The sequence below is a fragment of the Pseudopodoces humilis genome, chromosome 13, assembly GCF_049639895.1.
Source record: "Pseudopodoces humilis isolate 2021_Gansu_Grassland_sample_001 chromosome 13, ASM4963989v1, whole genome shotgun sequence".
In the NCBI taxonomy this organism is placed as follows: domain Eukaryota; kingdom Metazoa; phylum Chordata; class Aves; order Passeriformes; family Paridae; genus Pseudopodoces; species Pseudopodoces humilis.
The window spans coordinates 14,836,450-14,862,647 of record NC_142212.1 but is presented as its reverse complement, the minus strand read 5'-3'; the positions used below and the strand labels follow the sequence as shown (position 1 = coordinate 14,862,647).

At 42.8% G+C, this 26,198-nt stretch overlaps 1 protein-coding gene across 20 annotated transcripts in view; it reads left to right on the top strand.

Moving 5' to 3' along the window:
* Positions 1-26,198, top strand: part of MAGI1 (membrane associated guanylate kinase, WW and PDZ domain containing 1) — a 329,499-nt gene that overhangs the window by 266,152 nt on the left and 37,149 nt on the right. For 15 of the 20 annotated variants that reach the window (XM_088061988.1, XM_088061975.1, XM_088061986.1 and 12 more), the window contains 5 exons: positions 3,287-3,344; positions 5,551-5,639; positions 6,549-6,641; positions 9,140-9,322; positions 10,473-11,093. In XM_088061988.1, the coding sequence (XP_087918114.1) occupies positions 3,287-3,344; positions 5,551-5,639; positions 6,549-6,641; positions 9,140-9,322; positions 10,473-11,093 (1,044 nt within the window). The remainder of the gene's footprint in view (positions 1-3,286; positions 3,345-5,550; positions 5,640-6,548; positions 6,642-9,139; positions 9,323-10,472; positions 11,094-26,198) is intronic. The other 5 variants (XM_088061981.1, XM_088061980.1, XM_014251694.2 and 2 more) reach the window with 1 other exon arrangement.

Here is a 26,198-nt window from a genome sequence, read left to right as displayed (position 1 = left end):
TCTTCACAACCAGTGGCTTAAAATGAGAGGGAGGTTTTAAAAAAGCAAATTTAGAGGCAGTTTTAAACAGAAATTACCCTTCTTTCAGTCTGCTATCAGGAATTAGTACAAGAGCAGAGCTGAAAACATAGATGCAGGGAAATTCATTAATTGATAAGACTGACCCTGGATCTGCAGGCACTTATGTACACAGGTGTTCCGCTCAAGCATCGCAAGATATTCCCTTTATTTCAGTGCAGATAATTTTTATTGAGCTCATAGCCCATCAATATGCTGTTGAGATGTGCAGACATTGCAGTGTAAAGAAACATTTTCAAAGTACTCAACTGGTTACAGCAACATTAGGGAGGGGGCATGAAAACTTAGTATAGTTGTAGTAACTCAGGTTAGTAAAAACTGGTTGGCAACAGCTATTTATTGCCTTAACTTATCAAGAGTTTATGCTCTAAATATAAGATTAAGACTTGAGGCATTTTCACAACTTCTTGTTTTCCAAAGAGCTGTGGAGTAATAGGTCACCACATTTTAACAGAAGGTTGTTTTTCAGACACAAAAAATTCTTTTTGGCTTGGACCAACCCTCATAGCTTCACAGGGAGCAGTAGGAGCTGAGTGTACTGAGTTCCTCTCCAGCTCCTTCACAGCAGTGCATGGCTGCAGCTGAATACCTGGTGGCTAGAGAAGTAATTTTGTAGGAATCCTTCCAGCCCCTCTGTATGTAGGGCAGGATACTAGAGCATCTCAACAGGAATCCGTGTGCTTATCCAAGGCTTAAAATTGTGACATTAAGTATTTGTCCATTGAATTTACCCACCTGCTGATAAATGCTCTGAGACTGCATTGGTGCTGTATGGATGTACCAAAATAAGAACCATATGGCTCACTCAGGCTCCCAATGATGCAAAATGTTTTTTGAAATCTCATCTTTGTGGTAAAATCTAATGCTCTGGGTCATCTTCAGTTTGGCAGGAGAGATAGAGAAAGGAGATGAATAATTTAATTCAGCTAAGAAGCTAGACTGCAACATGGCTGTGGAGAATATTGCATTTTGCTTTAGAGAACTTCTGGAAGCTTGTAGGAGTTGAAAAGTGCCTCTACATAATCAACAAGAAATGTGTTAAAAGCTGTAGTTTTGTATATTGTTATATCTGAAAACGTGGAGATTTGTTCCTTAAAAAAAGCTGCAGAGATAGTATGCTGGAAAGATTTTGGCATAGGGCCATTTTTGGGGTTAGGAAAGTGCTGGTGTTCTGATCTTTTGTGAAAATACTTTACAAGGGAGGAATAAAAGAGAAATTTAATATAAAAATCTTTTGTGAACAAAAGAAAAAAACCAAGTTTTTTTGCTTAAACTTTAAAAATAAAAGAGCACTTAATAGTCCAAAACAGACAAAAGATATTTAGCATGACACTGGTGGAACTCATTTGAAGTGCATTGCTTCTCCTTTCCCTCATTGACTTTTTATTTTTCTTTCACCTCAGCTTGATCTCTTTATCATTCTACTTTCACCACAGTGCAACAAACTAAATGGCTGCAACAGCTTGTGATTTTCCCAACTTCATGCTAGGTCTTAATTGAATCACACTGAAACTCTTGGAGCCAGTCCCACGGTGTTCTCACCTTCTGGGACTTCTCTGCAAACCTGAGAGTTCCCTTTGCGAAAAGACTTTCAAGATTGGCCTCTAGCTTTCTGACTTTTTCTCAAAAAAACTTGCAGGGTGTAAAGGAATATCTAATTCTGAAGCCTTCGATCTGCTGATAAAAACATGGAGTTTTTTCATGCCCAGAAGTTAGCACTGGCTTGCATTTAATGGCTTATGTCTCAAGGAATCCAAAGGTGTTAAACACAAGGAGGATAAAATAATGATAAGAATGGAAAGCCTACCTTTTATCTGCAAATAAGGAACATGTGGAGCAAAACCCTTGAAAATTGATTTCATCTGATCTCCAGCCAATTCTGAACACCAACATAAACTTTGAGTAATTAGTCTATGTGTGTTTGTATAGATGCTGTTCCTCTCCAGTCTTGAGATATTTCTATCCTTAAGCAACATTATTCTAATTAATGGGCCACTGTTGATTGTATTGGCTCAGCAATTGATGCCATTAAAAGAAATAAATCTCTGCATTTGATAATGAACAAACATAGATTCCTGTCAGTGTTGATGAATTTCATGTTAAATTTTGACAAATTATTTTGCATGGGGTAGTTGAGCTTGTGTCATCCAACAATGTTGGGTTTTTTTCTGTATTTAAATGAATGTGCAGAATTGGTGGGACCACATGAGCACAGTCCATAGTGTGGTGGAGCCTTTTTCTGAGTTGTTTCACGGTATTTCACAAACACACCACTCTGTATTGTTAACAGGATGAATATTTTGTTACCCCCAGCCAATGGGAACATTGTGTTTAAATGAGTGGCACATGGATCACGCCCTTAAGTAACACATACAGCTTTAATAACCCTCAGTTGGATGCTGAAGTGATTGCATTACATTCACTAATTATAGTTAAAGTACTATCTGCAGTCTAGAAAATCAACAGGAACAAAAGCGGATCCATTTCAAAATGTTAATTTCATCTTCAGAACTGTTTTTTGTCAATTATGGTAATGAAAGGAAGGAAATCTCTGTTCCATGTGACTGTGGCACTGTGTGTTCTTACATGAAGTGTTGTGGAATGAAATACACCCGTGTGCCAGCCCTTCTCGGGTGGGTTCCATATGTTGGTTAAATCCACCTTGTCCTGGTTTTGTGTTGGGCTCATGGCTGAGCCATGCAAATCCCAAAGAAAGGAGTAAAAAAATCCTCTTTTCTGCACTGGTAAGCATAAATGGCTTTGCCCTGGTACAGGAGATGGAAGTGGTCTCTGTCAGTGGGCTAAAATTTCTTGCCATAGTCTCACCCACCTTCGTGGGTTGGTGTTGAAATGCCCTGGCCTTTCCTGCACTGCTCCATCCAGGGCCACTGGCCATGGTGGAGAATCCAGGGGTGTACTTGAGGCAGTCCCAGACAGGAAATTTATTGAGCATTTGCTCATTTAATGCAAAAAGCAAATCAAAAATTGTCCAGTGTGGGTGTCTTCCCTGTGATGTGCTGACCCAGCACGGGGGCACAGGCTGGGGTGTTGGTGTTGTGCTGTGCCAGCCCTTCAGAGGGGGCTGTGATCATTAAGTATCCAAAGCAAGGTCTGACCTACTGATGTGTTTTGCACGTTGGGCAGGAGCAGCTGCCTGTCAGAAAAAAACCTGTCTTGGAGGCTTCAGTAATGCTTTTTCTATTTCCAGAGTTGCCTGCTGGTTGGGAGAAAATTGAGGATCCCGTATATGGTGTCTACTATGTAGAGTAAGTGCTGCTCCCTGTTTTGGTGTGGCTGCTGGGGGAGGAGCCTTTCCCTCAGCCCACTCTGTGCTTTGCTGGTAACATCTCAGAGCAAGGAGGAGAAGACCTTGGCCCATTACAGGCTGGGGGATGTTACAGGGTCTTGGAGGGGACAGCCCTGTCTGGCCATTCCATCCACCCCAGAGCAGGAGTGGGCTCAGGGAGGGCAGTAGCAATCCAGGTTGGCATGTGCAGGAGCCCCAGCACCTCACAAAATACTTCTATCCAAAGAACATTAGCAAGTGTGCAATTAACTGAGTTCAGTCCCCTTTGTGCAGTGCTGTGGTCACAAAATGAGTGTGCAAAGCAATCCACCAGCCAGTTGTGTCAGAAGACACCCAAAAGGAGGAATGGAGGAGATGGTGTGACCAAACAGCCGTGGCAGAGGCTCTTCCATCAGGCTGTGTGGTTGTGAATAGAATTACAGGTTTAATGGGACTCTCTGTGGAATTAAAGCAGCTTCTCCTTTATCGACATGTCAGATTGCTCCTCTGGGAAAACAGAGATCGGAGTTTTGTTTCATCACTGACCCCATAAAATGAATTTTTAATTATGTGTATACTCCTGTCTAGTAGTATGGCTTATGATAGCCCTCAGAATAGACATGGAATACAGTTTCTCTCTGCTTTGGCTCATTTCTGACCCTACCATCTGTGCCTAGGGAAACAGGGTTAGCAAACTGTGTAATTAAGGCTTGACATTTATTTACCAAAGACATCAAGAATATTTTTCAAATATTAAATGCCATGCCAAGAGATCTTTACAGATATTGGTCTGTCACTTAATGTACACATGCCCATTAGTTTTGTGGCACTCCTTACTGGTCAAATTAAATCACAAAGTAACTGCAATAAGACATAATTTTATTTTACTTGCTATCTCTAAGCTAGCAAGATGGTTATAATTTTAGCATTTGTCTCTGTCCCTTCAAATCAGGCACTCTGTTACGACATAATAGTTTTCATTGAGATACAATTGTATCATGAAAAAGTTTATATCATTTTTAAAGTAGTTATCATTTTTTCTTGCCTATTTGAAGGTATCTTGAAATGGAAAATCTTTTTCAGAGAGTTAGAACTCACTAACTTGTTTTTTTTATTTAGTAAGTTAAATACTTTTTTAGTGATTTAATGTTGATCTTTAGCAGAAAATTTTCTGAACATAAATCCCTGGAGTGCTTCTGTCACAATTACTTGAAAATGTGGTTGTTCCTCATGTGGGGTTTTTTTTATAAAGGCATACGGGATCAGAGACAATATAATAGCCAGTTTTTAATGGTAAACTTTGCTTTGTATACAAAGATAGGCTTTAAGGTAATATATTTTTCTGAGGTCTGCTTGTAAAATCACTACTGAAAATGGCTCTTGGACAGTTGATGAGCCATTCAGGGAGTCCCAGCCCTGCCCCTGCCACCCCAGCATCTGTGGCTGCTGTTCATCACTTGGTTTAATAAGGTTTAATCCTCTGGTGAGTGCATGCCTTGTCTGCCATGATGGGACTGGGCTGATTTTTTTTTCTTTTCCTGGAACTGGTGTAAAGTATTGGTTCTCAACATCTCATGGTGCTCAAAAGCTGCCTGAGGAAAGCAGCTGAAGTTTCACTAAATGCTGGTTTCCACTGGGAGTATTTGCTGGTGGCTGATTCTGGATAGATTTTGATCTATTTGGAGCCCAGCTCATAGCCTGCATCCCTGCAGATATTTTTAAGACACCCTGTGTGCATTGATCAGATCGCTGACAGATGTTAGGGTTTGGTTTGTTTAGTTTTTGTTTATTTTGTTTTGTTTTGTTTTTAACTTGGGTGAGCCAGGAAATGACTGCACCTCTGGGAGTCTGATTATGCAGGGATGATACAGGCCTGTCTTTTAAAATGCAATCAGACAGCATGCCTTTCCTGCTTTAATCTCATTTTTCACAGATAGATCACTCCTTTAATCTATTTGAAGGAATTAGCCATACCTACTTGAGACATCATATCAATACCACAACCTGCTTGTTTTTCTAAATACTCTTTTTGGGACAACTGGATGAGCCTTGCTCCACACCCACTGCTGTTTGGTTTGTTTGGTATTTTACTCCTTTCCTCAGAAAAAAGAGTTTCAATGCCTGGCCCTCATTCCTGCTTGCTGCACCACAGGTTTCCCTAAATCATTGCTCTCTTCCCTCTCCAGCCACATCAACAGGAAGACACAGTATGAAAACCCAGTTCTTGAGGCAAAGAGGAAGAAGCAGCTGGAACAGCAGCAACAGCCTCCAGAAGGTTGGCACCCTTGAGGGCAGGGTGGGTGGGGTGTTCATGGGGAATGTCCTCCCTGGCCATGGCAGCGCCGTGCCAGTGTGTGTGTCCTTCCCTCGGTGGCCGTGGTGTGTAGAGGCAAGGGGACGTGCATAGGAGTGGCTGCATTTGTCCTTCACAGAAGATGCAGCAAAGGAGGAAATCTAAACTGTGTCACACGTAGAAGGTTTGAATCCTGTTAAACAGGAGAGATTTCTCTTTATGTGTCCTTCGTTTCTGGAAAGTTTCTAGACTTCCCAGAGACAGCTAAAACACATTTTCCTCTTTAGTTTGCTCCATCATGGTGTTGTTCCAGGGTGCCCTGGGACTCAGGCTATCAGAGGGGATGAGGACTGGGCACTAAGATGCACTAAAACCCTGCATGAGAGACTTCTTAAACAGAGACCTTTGTATGTTGTCAGGCTCTAAAATCTGAAGTAATTTCCTTATTTTGAAACGCATTTTAAAAATTTATTTTCCTCCCTCCCAGCCCCTTTTTTTCTTTCTTTCTTTTTACATTTTTTTCTTCAAATGCAGCCCAACTGCAGTGAGGGCCCCTGTGGCGTTTGGGCTTGTTCTTCTTAGATGCCATGAGTGGCACAAAGAGTAGATTTCATTTAAATGTCAAGCCCACTTAGATGCAAATCACATCCCGAGTTTCAGTGCGAGATAGGATGCCCCAGCAGATGGATCAGTTGACCTGGATATAGAGATCCTTCAGAACTGGTTTTTGGATGTCTCATTCATTTTATTCCCTCTCTCTGTGACTGTTTCCTCTCTTGCCATACTTCTCACCTCTCCTCTGCTTGACCCCCATATTCCCAGCATGTGCACATGCAGCAGCTCATGGTGCTGTTGTGAAACCAGTAACACTTCCCTCTCTGCCCTCTCTAGAATGGACAGAGGAGTGTCCATCTCTCCCTCCACCTGCTGCTCCAAACCATGTTTCAAACAACCAAGAGGCAGTTCGGGAAGCACCAGTACAAGGTAACAGCCTTGTTAAACCAGTTGTAAAAGAGCAACAAGGTTTTTTTCCTGAGGATGAAATTCCTTCAGCCGCCACAAGGGCAGTATTTCCACGACTGGTTATACACCAGGGCCTATGCCTGCTTAGCTGAATTCCCAGATTTTGAGACTAGTTCTGTCAAGACTACATTTGTTGCTGAATGCAAGAGGTGAATGAGATTATGTGCATCGAAAAGAGGATTGTGGCATATTCTCTGTGTAGCATTCCAAGTTTGCAAACACAGTGGACTTACTCAGAAGTTGTACTTTGTACCGGTACTTTGGGCTATTACAGCCTTATTTATTGTGTCAGTGGTCTGTGTAGCCAGTTACTCAGAGACCAGTTGTTTGCCTTAAGTAACTCACCAGGCAGTACATGAATCATTCCTGAATTTGCAGCATGAGCTGAAACATTGCCAGGTCAGCTCACCAGCAAGGGCAGGGAGTTCCACTTGTACCTGTGGCAGTAAAGTGCTCTCTGGTTACAAGTGGTTGTAAGTAGGCTTATTTTTGACTACATCTGAATTGCACTGCAAGTGAGTGGCATTGCCCTGGTCTGCAGGAGCCAGAGCCTGGGCAAGGTGAGAGGGGGAATCTGGCAGGAATGCATCTTCCTGACAGAGTTGGGAGCAGCTGGGAGCTGAGTACTCCTGTGGTCTCTGAAGGCAAGCCTGACTGGAAGGTACCATCCCAGGCAGCCTTTCCTGCCAGAAAGAGCCAGAAAGTGCTCTCTGCAGCAGGCAGATCAGCCCTTCCAAAACAGACATGGCCACCAAAATTGTGCAGCAGTGTTAGAGCAGAGCATTAACCTCTCTCAGCACCACTCTGACACATCCTGGTATCTGCTGATGACTCCTCCCCTCTTTCATTCCTTCCTCTTCTTTTCTCAGTGCTGTTCCCTCTTCTCTCACTCCCCATTTGCAGCAGCTTTTTTCCAGCTTCCATGCCCAGAGGTTTCCATATCTCCCCCTGATTGCACTGCTGCCAGGGACGTGGGCACAAGGAGCCCTCCCTATGCCCCTGGCAACACCCTCACAGCCTGGGTTTTGTAGATACACTAATTTCAAATGTGATACCCTCTTGAATGCTGTAGGTGGGATGTAGCCTGTGGTGCTGCTGTCCTGCTGCTGCAGCGCAAGTTCAGCTTGTGTCTGTGGGCAGACACCAGCAAGCCCTGCTTGTTCTGCTTGTCCTTTGAACCAGGAATGAGCCCTGCTGCACTCTTCCTCTCTGCTGTGTTTGTTACCTGAGACACTGGGTTGCACTTTGATTCTCGGGGCTTTTTTGCAGGCTGGGGTCTGAGCAGACCATCTGCCCACAATGTGCAGGATTCCCATGTTCCTCTGAAACCCTTCAAAGGCAAGAAAACTACAAGTCCTCACACTGCCTCCTCATGAATAATCTTCAAATATACATTTTTCCCCCCAGTCAAAGGCTTACTAGTCTCAAATCCTCCCGCTCTCCCCCGAGGTCTCCTTTCTGAGCAGAGGCCCACAGCAATGTTGCTGAGGTGTTTGAAAGTGCTCCAGCTCTGCTGGCTGGGATACCCACTGCTGATCCCAGAGCTGTCACCAGAGGGCTTAGTGGCACAGGCTAAGCGTTAAAAACAATTAAAAGTGCAAAGGTGTCTAGTGTTGGCACTGTGAAGTGCAGCAAGCATGATCCCTTTTCTGAGCCTGTGCAATATGCTTTGCAAGGATGTGCTTTTGTCCGTGGAGCACCTCTTTCCCTCTTAGCTGGGTCCCAAAGAGCATTCCCAGCCCTCCAGCACAACTGCTCTAGTCCTGAGCTGCTCTTTAATTCATACTTCACACCAGAAGTGTTTCATCCACAACAGGCAAGAAAGGAAAGAGAAAAGACTTCAAACAGCGTCTGAAGAACAACATCAGCGTCCTCCCCTTTTTCACTAGAGGTCACAGGGTAGTAGCAATGGTGGGGCTGGGGGTTGTGCTAAAGGGTATCAGCATCTTGTCAGAGCTCAGAACTTGTTTTTTGCACAGTGGGTTGGGAGAAGGTCAGGTGGTGAAAGACACAATGATGCCTCTTTCTGCAGCATCTCTCAGTGCAGACTCCTTCTGTAGGAGTCCCCCTAACCCTGCCCCATCCTTCCTGGGATGGATATAACCACCTGAGGACAGAGATGAGACACACATCTAGCCCAGCATTCCCAGCTTTAATATATTCCATTCTTTAAAGCAGCATGCTTTTCCCTTTGTAGCCGTGGGGCTTTGGTGCACACGACCACAGCTAACAAAGTGCCAGGTACTGGGGTTTTGTTCACGCCTTTTACTGCATGCCTGAATCCAGGGAGACAGGTGAAGTGTGATGAGATGAGAGGGTGCAGGAGTGAAGTGCAGTCCTGTCCCTGCACACTGCTGTGTTTGTGCATGGACTCGTTAGAATGGGGAGGGGCAGAGGAAAGAGAGATCAAACACTCTTGCCTGCCTGCTTATAGATTTTTTTCCAAACTTCCTACACAGGAAAACCCTTTTTTACACGAAACCCTTCTGAGTTGAAGGGGAAGTTCATTCACACCAAGCTAAGGAAAAGCAGCAGGGGGTTTGGCTTCACTGTTGTCGGAGGAGATGAGCCAGATGAATTCCTCCAAATCAAGAGTCTGGTGCTTGATGGTCCCGCAGCGTTGGATGGCAAAATGGAAACAGGTACTGAAGCTTTATATCAAAATCATCACAACCACTTTGGTTTGTGCTTTTGCAGCTGGTTTGAAGTGCTGTTCATAAAGGACTGTAGTCTTCATCCTCCCTTCTTGGGGAAAGTCAGTCAGCTTTCTGATCAGCAAGTAAGGAGGTGAGATACATTGAGGGATGTTTCCAGAATCTTGGAAAAGGACACTTCATGTTTTAGAATTCCATCTCAGTGTCAAAATACCCAGCTGGGGCAGTACCAGCTCCTGCTCTCTCCACACTGATCTGAGGAGAGGAGCCAGCAGTTGTGGGGCTCCACATCAGGATATGGGTTCCTGCTCCCTGTTGTGGCAATGGATGATGGATGTTTGTAGGGCTGCACCACCATGTGTTTGTGTCTCTGCCATGCTGCCTGCCCCTTTCCAAAGCTGCTCCCAAGGAATGGGCTAATCTGCATCTCCCTCTGTGGAGGCACTGAGGGCAAATTGATTTTGCCAGAGATCAGGTCCACCACAGTTTAGTGGCAAAATATGAAATATGGTTTAGTGGTGAACACAGTGGTGTTGGGTTAATGGTTTGACTCAATGATCTTGGAGGTATTTTTCCACCTTGATTCTATGAAGTCCTCTTAGGCTTCGTCTGAGGTCACAACTCCTCACTTTCAGTTGGAGCATCACAGCCCTTAACATCCCTCTTTTGCAGCCCCAGTGTTAATAAAATGACTCATAACTTAATTGATAGCTGGATTTCAGGCTGAAGTATGAGACATGACATGTGGCACTCACTGTGTTTGAGCAGTTGGTATTTGAGAGCCTTCTGTTACAGCTCCCATGTGCTCTCAGTTTTGTTTAGATCATATGTCAACGTGTAACAGGGAGAGCTGGACTTCAAAAGAGCTGTGAAACGGGCCATGTACCATCATTTAAATTCATTAATTTTTTGCATGAGCCAATTCCGTTTTCACTTTCAAAAACATTTATGTACATAAAGGCTTTATGCCGTGTATCCAGAGAGTTTTTGCCCGCCCAAGTGTCACCACTCCTGCTTGTGCTGAAATGCTGCTGTTGCCTGTGAGTGGTACCTGTGGATGCTGCAGATCTGCTCTCAGGCTGGAGTCCTCACCTTTCTGCAGTGCACAAAATGGTCTCTCTGTCTGTGTCCGCTGCAGGGGACGTCATAGTCAGCGTGAACGACACCTGTGTGCTGGGGCACACTCACGCCCAAGTGGTGAAAATCTTCCAGTCCATCCCCATCGGTGCCAGCGTGGACCTGGAACTGTGCCGGGGCTACCCCCTGCCCTTTGACCCCGACGACCCCAACACGAGCCTGGTCACGTCCGTGGCGATTTTGGACAAAGAGCCCATCATTGTGAACGGGCAGGAAAACTACGACTCCCCAGCGAGCCACAGTAGTAAAACAGGGAAAGTTAATGGCACAAAGGAGGCGAGGCCCAGCAGCCCGGCTGAGGTCTCCTCCAATGGACCCCATGGCTACCCCAACGACACGGTGTCTTTGGCATCCTCGATAGCAACACAGCCTGAACTCATAACTGTGCACATAGTGAAAGGGCCCATGGGCTTTGGGTTTACTATAGCAGACAGTCCCGGTGGGGGCGGCCAAAGAGTGAAACAAATTGTGGACAGCCCGCGGTGCCGCGGCCTGAAGGAGGGCGACCTCATAGTCGAAGTCAACAAGAAGAATGTGCAGAGCCTCACTCACAACCAGGTGGTGGATATGCTGATTGAATGTCCTAAGGGAAGCGAAGTCACGTTGCTGGTGCAGCGAGGAGGTAAGTCTTCAAAACTGCTTTAAAACACCTCTTCTTGAAATTAAAAAAAGGAAAAAATGCATGTCACGGAAGATCTGCTCTCCTAAGATTCTCTGTGGAAATGGCTTTTTTCCTGAGGTGTAGGAACTGCCCCAAGTTGGCAGTTGTCAGGTCACATAGATGGTTAAAATTATTTGTTGTGTGCTGCTGCACTGCGGGGGATGCTCAGGTTCCCACGTGCACACAGAGCTGGTAATGGGCAGGAGGGTGGTGTGGTTACACGTGTGGCTACGCCTTTGCTTACATAACAAACCCTGGTCTCATGCTCTGCAAACTTGAGGGTTTTAAATAGAACATGGACATTCCTTGAGCTATTCTGAGATATGGAAAAGGCTGGTAATATGTTCTGTAATTTGCAGTGTTCAAAATCAGATACTTAATGACTTAATCGGGGAAGGATTATACCTGGGATACATTTGGGAGCACAGAAGAGAATTTAAATTTCTCCAAGTTGTAAGCAATTGCAGTGTGACTTCTGCACCTTTGTTTGCTGTGCCATTGGGAGCTGAGCTCACTTTTTGGTAGCATTGGCAAGACCACCAGGTACAGAACCCATCCCACAGGCAGCCCACATGGAGCATGGTTGGCAAGTGACCTGTGACTGGCCACTCCATGCACAGGAACTCTTTCCCTGCACACAGTAACCTGAGCTAGCACCCCTTTAGGCTGTGGATTGAGATTTGGGATAGGGTCAAGCTCACAGGCAAAGTCCAGGTTGGCTGTTGTGTGCAGTCAAGAGCAGAGGGCTCGGCTCTCCCTCCCTCCCTGGCACTGGCAGTGGGGCTCTCAGAGGGACAAAGGCCTGTCCCCGCTGTGCTCCGTGTCCCATGCAGGTTTTTATGGACAGCACACGCTTGGGTGCCCTGCGAATGACAGGAATGACCACGCTGCAGAGGCAGTAGGTGATGAACACAGCCCCCAGCCAGCCCTGCAGGGAGTGTGTGCTATAAAAATACTTTCCTTCTGACTGTTCTGAAGTGTTTTGATTGTAGTAAACACCAAAAGCCAGTCCATTTTAACAAGGGACAAGTTGTTTCCTGAATTTACAAGTCTGGCTTGTTGTTTTCCAAGACCTATTTCAAGGCATTGAATACATTGATTCTGCAATTAATAGCAGCTCTGGAGAAAGCACTGCCTTTCCTATATTCCTTTCTTTCCAAGTGCTTACTGTGTTTTTGTATTTTGATAGTAAATTAGAAAGTAGAGAACAGAATATATTAAGAATTCTCCAATTTTCCAAGTGTGAGTTCCTTAAAGACTTCTAGTACTAAAGAGATTTAAAAAATGCACTTCATTCTTATGATTAATATATGTATTATGGAGAAAATATGGTTGGAAGAAAAATAGCAGCTATTATTAATGCTCCTGGAGAGTGCATATATATCTGGTAACACCATATATTAATTATTTGAATTGTGCCTGACATTTAATAATCCTCCTAAAGCCTTGAAGGCATAATGAAAAGTTTTGATGAGGAAATAAAAGCCTAGTTTTAATAAAATAGTAAATAGCTCCCTTGTAATCTTGTTGAATCTTTTTAATTTTTTTTTTAATTTAATCAAGATACTAACCACATTTGCTATCACCTTCCTAGATAAGGTACCATGTCAGTCTCCTTGAACTGCCTGCCTCCTTCCTTCAAGGTCTTCTCATTTCCACAGAGCACTTGCAGTTTCAAATTTCACACTCTTATGGTACAGAACTTGGAGATCCTGGTGGCCCTGGTCCACAGTTAATCAGTGAAACAAAGTTCTCCTCATGCCCAGGGGCAAGCTGGAGCAAAAGGCTCTCAAGCTGTGGCAGAGAAGCCAAGCAGAGTGTGCACAGGAGTAGCCTCAGAACCAAAACCAGTCAGGTTTGTTTAAGGCTTCTGAGGTGATGAAGGGGGATGAGAGGCTGGACATGCCCCAGCCAAGTGCACTCACAGCCCAGAAATCCAGCCGTGTCCTGGGCTGCACCCAAAGCTCCTTGGGGGTGAGGGGGGACTCTGCCCCTCTGCTCCACCCTTATGAGACCCCACCTGGAGCACTGCATCCTGCTCAGGGGCCCAGCACTGGAACAGTGCAGACCTGTGGGAGCCTGTCCAGAGCAGGCCACCAAGATGATCAGAGGGATGAGGATGTGAGTAGCTCTGCTATGAGTACAGGCTGAGAGCTGAGGGCGCTCAACATGAAAAGAGAAAGCTTTGGGGAAACCTTACGGCACCTTCCAGTACCTAAAGGAACCTACAAGATTGCTGGAGAATGGCTTTTCACAAGAGCATGTAGAGACAGGACAGGGGGAATGGCTTTAAACTGAATGTAGGTAGGTTTAGATTGGATCTTGGGAAGAAGCTGTTCCCTGTGAGGGTGGTGAAGCCCTGGCACAGGTTGCCCAGGGAAGCTATGGCTGCCCCATCCCTGGAAGTGTTCAAGGCCAGGCTGGATGGTGTTTGAAGCACCCTGGGATACTGGAAGGTGTCCTCTGCCCAGCAGGCTGGTTGGAACTAGATGATCTTTAAGGTCCTTTCCAACCTAAACTATTTAAAAAACACAAAAGGTGTAACTGGCTAAAATCCACCTGGCACTCAATGCTACTGCACTCGGGTCCTTTCCCCTGTAACTTTACCTCGTGTTACCCCTGCCAAGTCTCTCCTCAGCAGCACCATCCCCAGACAAGGCGCCGCTATTTATTTTGGTCCCATTGCAGAAATGTATTTGGCTCGGGTGTCTGATGAGCTCCTTCAGGGCTTTTGAAGCTGTTCTTCAGCTTCCCTGTCGCTTGTCCTTTCCTCCTCCTCCCTCTGGTGTCCAGAGAGGAAAGTGCTCAGATGCTGTCAGCATTCTTCCATTCAGCCCAGCACTTGTATTCAGCCCTGCTGTGCAGGAAGCATCCCTGCCACACTAAGGCTTGTATTCAAGAGCTGTCAAAAGGATCTTTAGAAGTGATTACTAATCAAGCAGAAAAATATCAGAAAGAGATGTGCAATACACAGGAAAAGCTCTGCCTGCTCCAAGCTGCTGGTGCACCCCCAACAAGGAGGTCTAATTGTTGAAATGCAAATGCAGAGCTGCTGAGAACAGCCTGTAAAATATTTACTGTGAAGTGGGTTCAGCTGAAGCACTGGCTTATGGGAGAGGGCGAATCCTACTGCTGCCTCTGAGTGAGGAACACAAGGATGATTTCAGGAGGGATGAAGCTGAAATGCCCCCTCTGTGTGCTTATGTGCAATCTAAAATCATTAGCAGGATTGGGGCAGAGGGAGAAATACTTCAAAGTCACATCACTGAGTGATGTGACTTCACTCTGACATCACTTCAAAGTCAGATCACTGAGAATTTGCTTTCCAGAGGCCTCATAGAAAATTTACCTTTTCTACTTTCTAGTTTAATTTTTTTAAAATTTTCTTCTCCCTCCTCCACTCTGTAGGATTAATCATATTGCTGTTGTTTTCCTGTTTCACGTATAGTTGGATAAAACTGGATAAAACTCATTGATCTTGAGGGGTTCAGAAAGAGTTCATCCCTCCCAGGGTGCAGAGGGTTGATTGGGCTGGTTGGCAAAGCTGCTTTTGCTTGGCAAAATGAAGGGACAGAGGGGACAAAATAATTATTGTCTTTATTAGGCAGGAAAGATAGAAGGTACTTAAATGAAGGAGTTGGCTGAATAACTGTGTGTTGTTTGGCTGTGAGTAATTTAAACTGGAAATGAGAAGATAGTGCCAAGCCATTAGAGCCTGTAAGTCAAACTGGAGGAGGCATGAAGGCTTTACTGCCTGAAGGTGAAGCTCAGCACGTTTGAAGGGGACAGGACATGGTGCCTACAACAGCAGAGGAGATGCTTGATAACCCAGCAGGACTGTTTGAGAGCTCTGCACCTGAAAGTAAACCAGTGCTGCTGCTACAAAATGCAGAATTAGGCATATGTTTTTGTCCCTGCACTGGAAATTATGATTACATACTTTGGTTATTTTAAAGAGTTATTGTTAATGCAGCCACAAAAGGTACAACTTCCTTTTGAATTTTTGTAGCTGAAAAGGTTATTTTAACCTACCAAGTACATAAAATACTTTCAACAAAAAAAAGCCAAAAAAACTTAAAAAGCAAAGAAACAAGGTAATATTATTTGCCACTTGAAATCCATTAGTCATTGAAGCCTTGCCTATGCACTGTAACCAACTGAAATAAGCAGTTCTCAAATACCTCTCCATTCTGCACACTCTATTCATAATAAAAGAAACATTTTGTCAGAATAATTTCCCTGCTTCCCAAGGGACTTTTATTCTGTGTCTGTTGGGACAGGTGGGGGGATGTGCCAGAACAAGGAATTCTGCAAAACTACTGTGCTGTATTTTTTGGAATCACTAACATCTAATATTTGTTTCAGTGAAAACTTCCATGTATTTTATATTTTGTGAATTGCCTCTGATTAAAGAGGATTATTTTTTTCCCCTTTTCCTCCATTTTTAGGTCACTCTTCAGATTAACCAAAATATGTTTAGTTTGTGTTCAGTTCTAAGAACTACACTGAGCAGTGTTCATGCAGGTTTGAATGGACAGTTGACATTCAGAGCTTTCACAGTTAGTGCTTAGATGCATCTTCATTCACTGGAAGGTCAAAAATAGCATAAACCTTGAGCCTGATCTACGTAATCCCCTGGAAGATGTGTTCCCACTTTGCTCCAGATCAAAGTAAAGGCACGCAGGTGAAATGTCACTCACATGTCATGTGCAAATCAGTGCCATTTCTAATTGCTTTCCCTGGTGCCAAACTCACATTAAACTGGGGAATGGAAATGCATCTTCTGAAAAAAATACATATGCTAGATAGATATGTAGATATATACTGGAGTGTCAAAACTAAATGTGTTTTATGGGAAGAGGAATCAATGCAGCATCTACTTGTCTAAATGCCCATCAGTGGGTGCCTGAGTCTTACTTCTATGTAAAAGTCCATAGTAAACTCCCTATTTATGGGAATATTATGACCTCCTCAGGTCAGTAGGTTTAAGAAGTTCCATGTGACACATATAACTACAACAAAAATTTGCAGCAATGGAAAAAAAAATTACAAAGCTCTAAAGCAATAAATGTATTTAGTCTCCTTAGCTATATGGACCTTCCCTTTCTGGAATTCCCACCTGGAAATGAAGTTTTCTCTTCCTTTCTTTAGCTGGAACTGGATCATTGAGTGGTAAGAGGAAAAAAAAAAGAAGAAGGGATGAAATTAGAGCTCCTTTTCATTTGCTGTCCCTAATGATGTAAAAGCATGGTATAATTAGAGCTGCAATCAGCTATTCAGTGCAGACTTGAACTCTTTTGAACAAGCCACTCACTTCTGTTTACCCTTTAGGCTTGCAGTGAAGAGTGACTTGAAAGTCATGCCACTTAAGCATTGAGCTGCCAGAAAATTTCAAACTGTCTTAGCAGCTGCTGAGTTAGAGAGAAAGTGAGTCCAAGCTGCATTTGGGACAAAAATCACAACCTGGGAGTCATCTGATGGTTACCACAGAGCACGTTTGACAGTGCCAAAGCTTGTGGAATGGGAAGAAAAGTTCACCATTTCCAGCAGTGTTTTCAGCTCAAGGACAGAGGGACCAGAGCTTTATACTGAGGTCTTTGTGCTGTGTTTGTATCTAGGAACTCCCTGGACCTCATCTGGCTGAGCACAGAGCTGCTGGTGCCAGGCATCCTTCATGGGCCGCTGTTATGGTTGGTCTTCCTGTGGCAGCTCCTTCCAGATCAGGGGCAGATCTAATTCCTTCCTGCCCTCTGGTGTGCTCAGTTGACTTCTAAACTTTTTAAAAATTCCTTCCCAAATCGCCTTTTTCCTTGTCTTACCTTCTATCCATCACCACCAGCTACCAAAGCTCCTGGTACCTTCTACTCAGGTATCCCACCAAACCTGTTTGTTGAATCTTTCAGTTCAGGAGCAGGACTGGGGAAACCTTTAGGTGGGAGTAGCTGAATCTTTTTTTTTTTTTTTTTCAAACCACCAAGTCACTCTTTGTTATTCTCTTCTCTTTGTTGACTGGAGTTATGTTCTAACACCAAAAGAAGCTGTTGAGATTTTAAAGCACATTTGATGTAACATTTACTGTTCTCTCACAGCCTTATTCTGATTAGGCACTAGTGTATCAAGGAGCACATAGGAAAATCAGTTGAAGTCAGGAGAAGATGAAATAAAGGAAATGTTATAAGTTAAGGTATTTTTAATAAGAAGTTTGAAGTTCATACCCCTCATTAGAATTGCTTATGTGCATGTGTTTCAATCCAGTGTTCGAGTTAATTTTCCTGCAGCAGCTCCGGAGTGTTAGATACGCCTTTTTGGGACAATGCTGTGTATTGTTATGCAGCTCCATACACTGATCACAGTAATTGGTTTTGTAAAGCAAGCGAGCAGAAACTTGTTTTCTCTTTGTGATAAAAATAAGCCGAACTTAACATTTTAAATCAGGTCGTCTTATAAATAATGTAATATGTTGGGATTATGTGGTGTTTTTTCTCCTTCAAAGTGCTTTACAGGTGTTAATCTTAGTGACATTAGTCGTTTGTTTTTGATGATCTGAATTTGTGAGGTTTGGGATGGCTTTGCTTACCAAAAACACAAAGGGGGAGGGGGTTTGGTGATGCTCAAATCCATGGCAGAGCTCCCATTAGACTCCAGGAGGCAGCAGGGTTTCACCCAAGTTTTTCGTGCCTACAGATGCTACAGCCACAAGGGTAATTGTTGGTAGCTTGCTCAGACACCAAATAGTTTAATGTATGTTACTAATGTTCATATAAATAAATGAACTAATGAATTAACATTGCCAGGTCCTGCTGGAATTTTTCTGTACAAGACATCCAGTTGAAACAGTAATTGATAAACCCAAATATCAAAAAGCCCACGTGTGCAAAAATCCTACCTTAATCTCCCAAAATTCCAGATATAAAGATACCACATCAGAATTCTTTCTGGTTTGTTTGTTTTGTTTTGTTTTTTTATTTCAAGCTTCTAGTATTCATACCCAAATGCCTTTCCTAAACCATGGGAGGCCAAGGAACTCCAGACAAAGCACATTGTTCTATGAACATTTGATTCCAAAACAAGCAATATTTAATATTTAATATTAATCTGATATAAGGGAGATATAAGGGTTCTGATAATAAGGGAGATTCTGCATTGCTGGGGTATGAACATTTTAATTGCCTGCAGAATTTCCAGCTATTGCTGGTGTGATACATGTGAATTGCTGACACTAATCTGTTAGGCATTCGAGGCCCAAGTGTTTTCCCCTCAGCTACCCTTCATTAGCTCCATTTGCACTGATTCTCTCCTAGAAATGAGTAAGCAAATGAAGAGATGCATGTGAAATCTGCTTTTTGGGTCAGCATCAGCTTTAACATGAGCTACCCTGGATTTTTGTGGCAGCATGGCCTATCTATGCTATAGCTTGTGTCCCCCAGATATATGTGTCATCTGAGCTCCAGAGTTGCTTGGAAGTGTAAAATAGGATAGAACAGTTGCTGATTCATTATTCAGCATTTTGTTACACATTTTGCATTTATTTCAAGGGTTGATGTAATCTTCTAAAGTTTTTTGCTATTTCATGAAGCAAGCTTTAAGTCAGGAGGAAACCTGTACTTTATTTACTAAGGAGCTGAACAATTAACATGTTGGGAATAGGGAAATAATGTCAGTTTTGTGTAGTCCTGTGTGCTGACAGCACAATAGTGGTGGCGTGCACGTTACACGCATGGCTGCCTTTCTGTGGCAGGGAATCTGGATCTGCTTTAGCATCAGTAAGAAAACCAAAGCATTTGCTGAATGCTGGAAGAAAAAAAAACATGGCTGAAATCTCCTCATCAGGGGGTTTCATTGCCTAAATCATCCTATCTTGCAGAAAGCAGTAGGCTCTGAAATGAGTATAAAACAGGAGGTTGCTTATCAAATGAAAGATGAGAGCTCTGAAACTCTTCCTGAAGGGTTGCTTGTTTGTTTTTTTTCCCCACTCCTTAGCTTGAGGTTTTGAAAGTTTGTCCTTTTTTTTCACCTTATGTTGATTTGGTTTTGGTATTAAATGCTGAAGTGGTGTAAGTGGAGCAACTTAAACTCACACAGTGTTGTTTTATATCAAATGTGATGTGATGTAACACAAGGTGGCACAGCAGAACCTAATACTGTGCATTAGATAAGGCAGATTTAGCTGGAGATGTGCCTCCCACATCTTCATCAGGATTTGCACGGCAGGAAATAGAGCAGACTTGGAGGTGTGCAGCAAGGAGGGTTTTGTTCCACTCAGCTTTTCCTCCTACCCTTACCTACTGCCTGGGTGACATTTTGGTGTGCAAGTAAATAATGAGTTTTTATCAGCCACACTGCAGGTAGGTGCAATAGCTGCTGCCTTGATTTGGCATTATAATAACCAGCCATAACAGAAGTAATGAGGTGTCAGAAATCCAAGAAAGGTCTTTGTTTATCACTGTAATTAAATACATTTGGAGAGTCATTAAAAGCAATAGCAGGTGGGCAAAACTGAGGAAGAAGGATGAGTTTGTAATGGACTAGTCAATGGTTTTGTTTTGAAATGGATTGCTTTTAAATATCTGTCTGCATGTCTCTAAGTCTCTCCATTCTGAATTTAAATGTTTTTCCCATTCTGCACTGGAATTTTATGTTCATTCGTTTTAATGTTTATTTTTGTCTCAGATTTATTTTTGTGATCATGATAGTAATTAGGTTATACCAGCTTTAAGACTTGCTTAACCTGTGCCTTTTGTGCCAGAAGACCTGCAGTGTGCCATAAGTTGGGCTTAAGAGTTTGGCAGGGCTTGTAGGCCAGACAGATTTGGTAGGGAAGGCTGAGCTTGAGGGAGGTGACACAGCTGGCTGAGGATGCTGGGACAGGTCAGGACCCTCTGGCTGGGAGCACATGAAGATGTTGGTAGGGACATGCAGGCAAATACCAGTCCTCAGAAGTCTCCTTTCCGTGCTTGGGGATTAGTTTCTGAGATGTACAGGTTACATCCTTGAAGCTATATCAAGTTACTGATCTATTTTAATAGAATAATAATATATAATAATAATAAAGTTGTGTTTTGTGAAAACATCCATAAAACCATTGTCCTCTAGTAGAGCCTTTTAGTGTGCCATGTGTGTATGTGCACTGCCCAGGTCTGAATCTGCCTGAGCATTCTGTAAATGCTAGCTCATTATTAAGGGATGTTACATATCAATAGCAGCACCCAGCTAATGCCAAGAGCCTCTGTGCAAGCTGCTCAGCAGATATGAAACACAAGAATCTGCCATCAGCCACCCAGCTTGAGCACATGGATTTACACCTTGTAGCAGTGCTGTGGTAAGTCTGAAGACAAACACTCTCACTGGCAGGATAAATACAGATGTGACTGTAGCAAAATATGGTTTCTCCTCTCCAGTGTCCTCTCTCCTGAGTTTGGCATTGGGGTTGCCTGGAGGTGCTGCTGCCATTCAGCATCTCCATGGTCATGCCCCAAAAACTATGAGAGGGTTTCCAGAAATAAAGCTTGAGCTTATGGATAGCCATACATGAATGCTTATGTATATGAAAAATAGCTACTGAATACTGTGTGTACACACCCCCTTATCTGTGTAAGAAAGTGGAGGTCTGTCATTACTTTCCAGTTCTAGTGTTTAGCTCCTGAAATTTGTGAGATTTCAGAAATTTAATGTCTATGTACATATTTGTTTAAATATCAACAAAGGTTTTCATCTAAGCATATGACTCCGACAGCTTGAGCTTTATGATAAGCACTTCATTTAATGAGCTTCAAAATAAAAATACAAGAACTGCTGACATGCTTTCAACCATAGGCTAGATGGGTAATTGTCACACTAATTCTCAATCTCTTTTATTATCTCACTGTCTTGGAATTATCTTATACATATATATATTACTGCATAGTTAAATTTATATTTCCATAGTAATTAAATAGCATTTTATTAGCCTATATCTTTTTTATCACTTCTAAAATCAATTGGGATGCTGAAAATATGATTGAGACTTTAATGACAAGGAATTGTTCATAATCCCAACCAAAAATGAGGGAGCCTAATAAAATTTAGCATCTTCAGAGCATCTAGAACTGAAATTCTTCTTAATGACAATAATGTTCTATGCCTCATTATGCTTTTCGTCAGTGACAGTGGGCTAATAATGCCCAAGATGATCTCTTCAAAACATTGCTTTCTTGGCATTAGGATTAAGCATTAGCATTAGAAATGTAGCATTTTTCACTGCATTTGGTAGTTACCAAACTTGTTTTATGGCAGGGCTGTATTACTGCAGTGTAAATTATTCTCTTGCTTAAAGCTTGTATTGCATAGCTAATTTTTTTTGCTAATGCAGTGACACTCTTGTTATGGAAATCACGATGACAAGCAGAAAAGTTTGGCTGGTAGGGCAGGGGATTTCTTCTTGATTTTTCTGCAGATTGTTCTGGTCTGGAGAAGATGAACTTCCATCTACTCTTTGAAATAGTATTTGTCCTTTATTAGAAATTCTTTGGCAATGGATCATGCAGAATCAAGGTGATTGCTTTGTCACCACCAATCTCCTGTCCCCTTCCCCCCCCAGCAGCACTAATGGCCATTAGCTTTAATTATTTAAAGTTCCTTGTTTTGCTCACAGAAAGCAGCAATCAATGTTCAATGCCAGGTATATGGTTGTGCACCCCCTGTCACTGGTGCTTTACCTAAACCTCATCTTTCAAAGTGTCTTTTTTCTCTGATACAGCCCTTGGTTTTTATTCAGCACCATGTTAGTGCTATTTAGAAAGCTTGAAGGTTTTATCTTTTTTCCAAGCAGAAACATTTCCTCTGTAAATGTTAACCTTGGGACACAGTCCGAAATCTTTATTTTCTTGTGTTTTTCTTCATCTCCAATTAATTTTCAACTCTGGTGCACTCTTGGCTGCAGGTGACAGGCAAAAGGGCAAAACCTAATGGGTGACCTTTCCTCTTAAACTCACCTGTGGCTTATTTTGCTCTTGGTTATCGATGGTCCATAAGCTGTTCAGGTTGCAAGAGTTAAGAAACTCTGAGAAGTGAAGATCTAGAAACAGCAGTTCTTCTCTCTCATGTGCAAAACCACCCCAAAACTGAAAAATGTTGAGCAGTACACAGATATTGTAAACCATACATAAGATGTTAGTCAGACATTCAGACTGGCTCTTAGCAGCTCCAGGAGCCTTTGTCCTATGGGTGGCTTGTGCAAACTACTGAATTGTTCCAGCTTGAGTTGAAATCCCACTGAAATATATAATTTGTGTATGTGGTGAAAAGTATTCACAGCATCTGGACTCCACGTGTCCAAGCTGTAGGGATGGGCTGACTGCATGACTCCTGTAGTGCCTCGAGAGAAGTCTTCCTTAGGATTCAACTTTAGCTAATTTTGACCCACCATCTCTAAAACACAGGGCTGTGGAACAGGGCATGTTGTGTCTGGTGTCCATTTAGGTAATTTTGGGGCATTTGTGGCCTTCTGAGCTCTCACCAGAACCAGGCTGTGGTGTGGGTTTGTAGTCACACATTTCATTCTGTGTATGCTCAGTAAGGCAGAGTTTGCCATGTTTCGTGGTCTTCCCACGTTACTTAGGTTGTATAAAAACAAAGGAGTTGAGGAAAAAAAATGTTCGTTTAAAAATTGCATGTTGGAAACAGCAACACTTGGGATCAAGTATTGTCCCATGTGTTCTTCCATGAACTTATCATAAATAGGGTTAGCAAACTTATAGCTTCCCAAAAGTTTTACCACACAAGACTGCAGAGTTAACACAAATAATATGAAATAAGCTGAATTATGGATTTAACTCATGGGTCACATCACTCACAAGATAACACAGTGTAATGCAACAGAAGTGCAGCTCCTCATGTGCATGAAGAGTGCTGAAGTCATGCTACAAAACTTGCCTAATGATTTGCAGTTTTCCCCCTATGTTACAAAATGTAGTTGAGCAGATGGATGCAGCCAGCTGTACAGAGAGCTTTAGGGAGTACTGGGGAGAAAAGGGAGAGGGTTTTGTTAAGATAAATGTAATAATCTCTGTGATAATTAGTTTAATTTAGATCCCTGCATCTGACTCATTTTTGACTAACCTCGTATGAAGTCTTTCTTGCTTTGCTGATGGGTCTGTGAATTTAGTTTGATTACAATCCCTTTTTTTGTTCTTGTGGATTGCTCACTGATCACTGATATTTTTCATTAAGCAGTTGCTTTATTACATTGTTATTTAGAGGGAAGTAATTTGTGTTTTCTAATTAATTTAATTCCAGGCACATTTAGTAAGTAGCTACAATGAGCCCATTCAAGGGGTTTTAGGTCATATTGACATTGTTTACCAGATGTGCTCATTTGTTTTAAAACATTGTTAACTCTGTGGTGACAACAGCCCTGTGTGATTGCTTGACTCTTCCATCTTCTCTAATCTGTATCTCCAAAACCCCCCAAATTTAGAAGATGCATTTACCTATTTACCTCTGAAAAAGTTGCAGTGAGGTTTTGGGAGAGAATGGAGCAGCCAGGAGGATGAGCTTCCTAGCAAGGCATGGCATGAGCAGTGATGGGACATGTAAATGGAATCCTAAGGCCAGTGTTGTAATTTGCAGTTGTCACTATCCCAAATTCATGGGCTTGGGAAATGTTTTCAGCAGAAGCTTTTTGGAAAAGCTTGGCATTTCCTTGCTCGTGGAGCTCCCAGGATTTGGGGGTTATTCAAGCACTTTGTGTTCATTGCTGTTAAATATGGCATCCATTCCATCATCTGAGCGTGAAAACTCCCCATTATAGCTATCATTTGCTCATTTGGCCTGCTGTGCCAGGAACTGGAGTTCTAAAATGAGACCCTAATTAGATGAATAAATAATATTTTCACAGGAAAGAGTACAGGCAGGTTATTCCCCTGACTATAAGTTTGTCCCATGAAAAACTACCAACATTTGTAACATGTTCTGCAGTCACTTATTTTGGTAAGAAGTAAATTATTGCTTGTTCTGCAGCAGAGTTTGGCACAGAGCAGTGACACTAAGATTCATTGGCCTCTGAAGGACCCACCAAACAATAGTCTTGATGTGTTTTCCATTATTTTTCAACTGTTTTCCGTCTCTTTGGGGTTGGAACAGCCAACATTAATGACAAACTTTGAAAGAAAGGTTTGTTCAGTGGTTCGTACTTACTAAATTTTAGCATTTAATGCTTGTGATGCAATAGACAGAATTCTGATACAATTTGACCCAGCAGTTCATCTGAATTTCTGCTTTATTTTTTGGAGGGAACATTTAAAATGTTGTTAAATCTCTTCTGTATCATGCTGGTCTGTCAAGGGTGCGTGCGTACATGGGGATGCGTTCTATGTATTGATTTAATAGGAAAGATCATCTCTTGGGAAGGGAGAGTAAACGTGTGTGCATGCATGTGGAAGGAGGGAGAGAGAGAGGAGAATCTATCTGTGTGTTTATCTCTGTGATAAATGATGCCTGTTAAAAATGTGACTTGCCACGAATGTTATGCGTGTTTTCCTCTTTAAGGGTATTACACAAACACAGTCCCCGTCAGCAGAAATGAAGCTGCAGTCTTGATTGTTTAGTTCAAACAGTTTGATGTTTCATTGTCCCTCAATCAATCAGTGCCTGGAGGGGTATCAGCTATTGGCTGGGAATGCATCAGAGTGACATGCAGAGTACAGAGATTCCTCAAAAGCTTGCAAAGATTTCATTTAAAATACTCGTTACAGTATTCATCCCAGTCTGAGAGCAGCACCAAAGTGAGCTCTGATTATCACTTTTAATTGTGGATCTTCCCTATTCAGTGCTAACATCTCCCAAATTACCTTAAAATAAGCATCTTCCTAGACAGATTTGTAATTCACTTGAATAGCTTATTTTATTCTCTGTGTAAAAGTTAGATGAGGGCATGGGGTTTAGAATAAACAAAATGCATAAAGTAGATAACGTAATGCGGCATAAATGCCACATAAATCACATCCTAAAGACAAAAGCAGATTTCAAACATCTGAATTACTGAGCACTTAATGTGGAGTGTAATCTGTGTTTTGGTTTATGTTGGTTTCTGGAGTGTCACGCAGAGAAAAATATGGGGGGTTTCCTCTCTCTTCCGACAGCGGGGAGAAAAAGGGAGGTCTTGACCCCAAGAACGAGCTTTTCCTGCATTGTAGCTAAATCCCCAGACAAGTGTCTCCTTTGCTTCTGGCAACTGGGCTCTATGCACAACTAGTTGATTGAAATCTCGCTTGAGTTCTCTTGCTCATCACAGACTGAGTAAGAGGCTGCTTCAAAATGCAAAATTATCCTTGAAAAAACCTTTCCTGGTGCCCTCCTTTTTTCCTCTACATCACCTGCAATCCGTGTAAGCCCCCCTTCTCCAAGCTCCCTGGCATCCCCCCCCAGGGGTCAGGGGTAGTGCTGTTCCCAAGCCACAGCTCTCTGAAATTGTACCCAACAGATTAAACCTCAGGCTTCAAAGGTTTACACTTAGGATGGACAGGAAGGAAAACGTGTGTTTTTCCAGTAACATTCATAATTTTAGGGAGAAAAGCTTATTCTTCCTCATGCTTTTGTTTTCCTTTGCCCAGCCCACACCTCTCGGCTCAAGCCCAATGCACATTTTCCCTTCAAAAAAAAAAAAAATCAAAATCAATTTCTAGAGAAATACTTTTTAAAAAATCAACCTGTTCCCCCTGCGCCACTGCGATTGGTCCGATCAGAATCGCCGAGCCATCGCGTCAAAAGCAAAGAGCCTCAGCTTAATTGTGAGCTAAGTCTCCTGTAATCCAGGGGAGCATTTGAGATTCTGCCCAGGCAGGCGCTGAGGGCTGTGGGTTTCTCTCGCAGCCTCCCGGCTCTGCAGCACAAGTCAGCATAGCTAATGCAGGGAGAGCTCTCCCCCCGCTGCCGCTGCCTCTCGCCGGGCTTTGATTCGATATGAACAGACTGGTAACTCCGATGCCAGAGCGAAAGCTGACATGACTCTGCAGATGGCTACCTTCGGATGATGCACCTAGGGGTTTTTCTTTAAGGGAAGGTAACGCTTAATGCTAATGTTTATTTTTC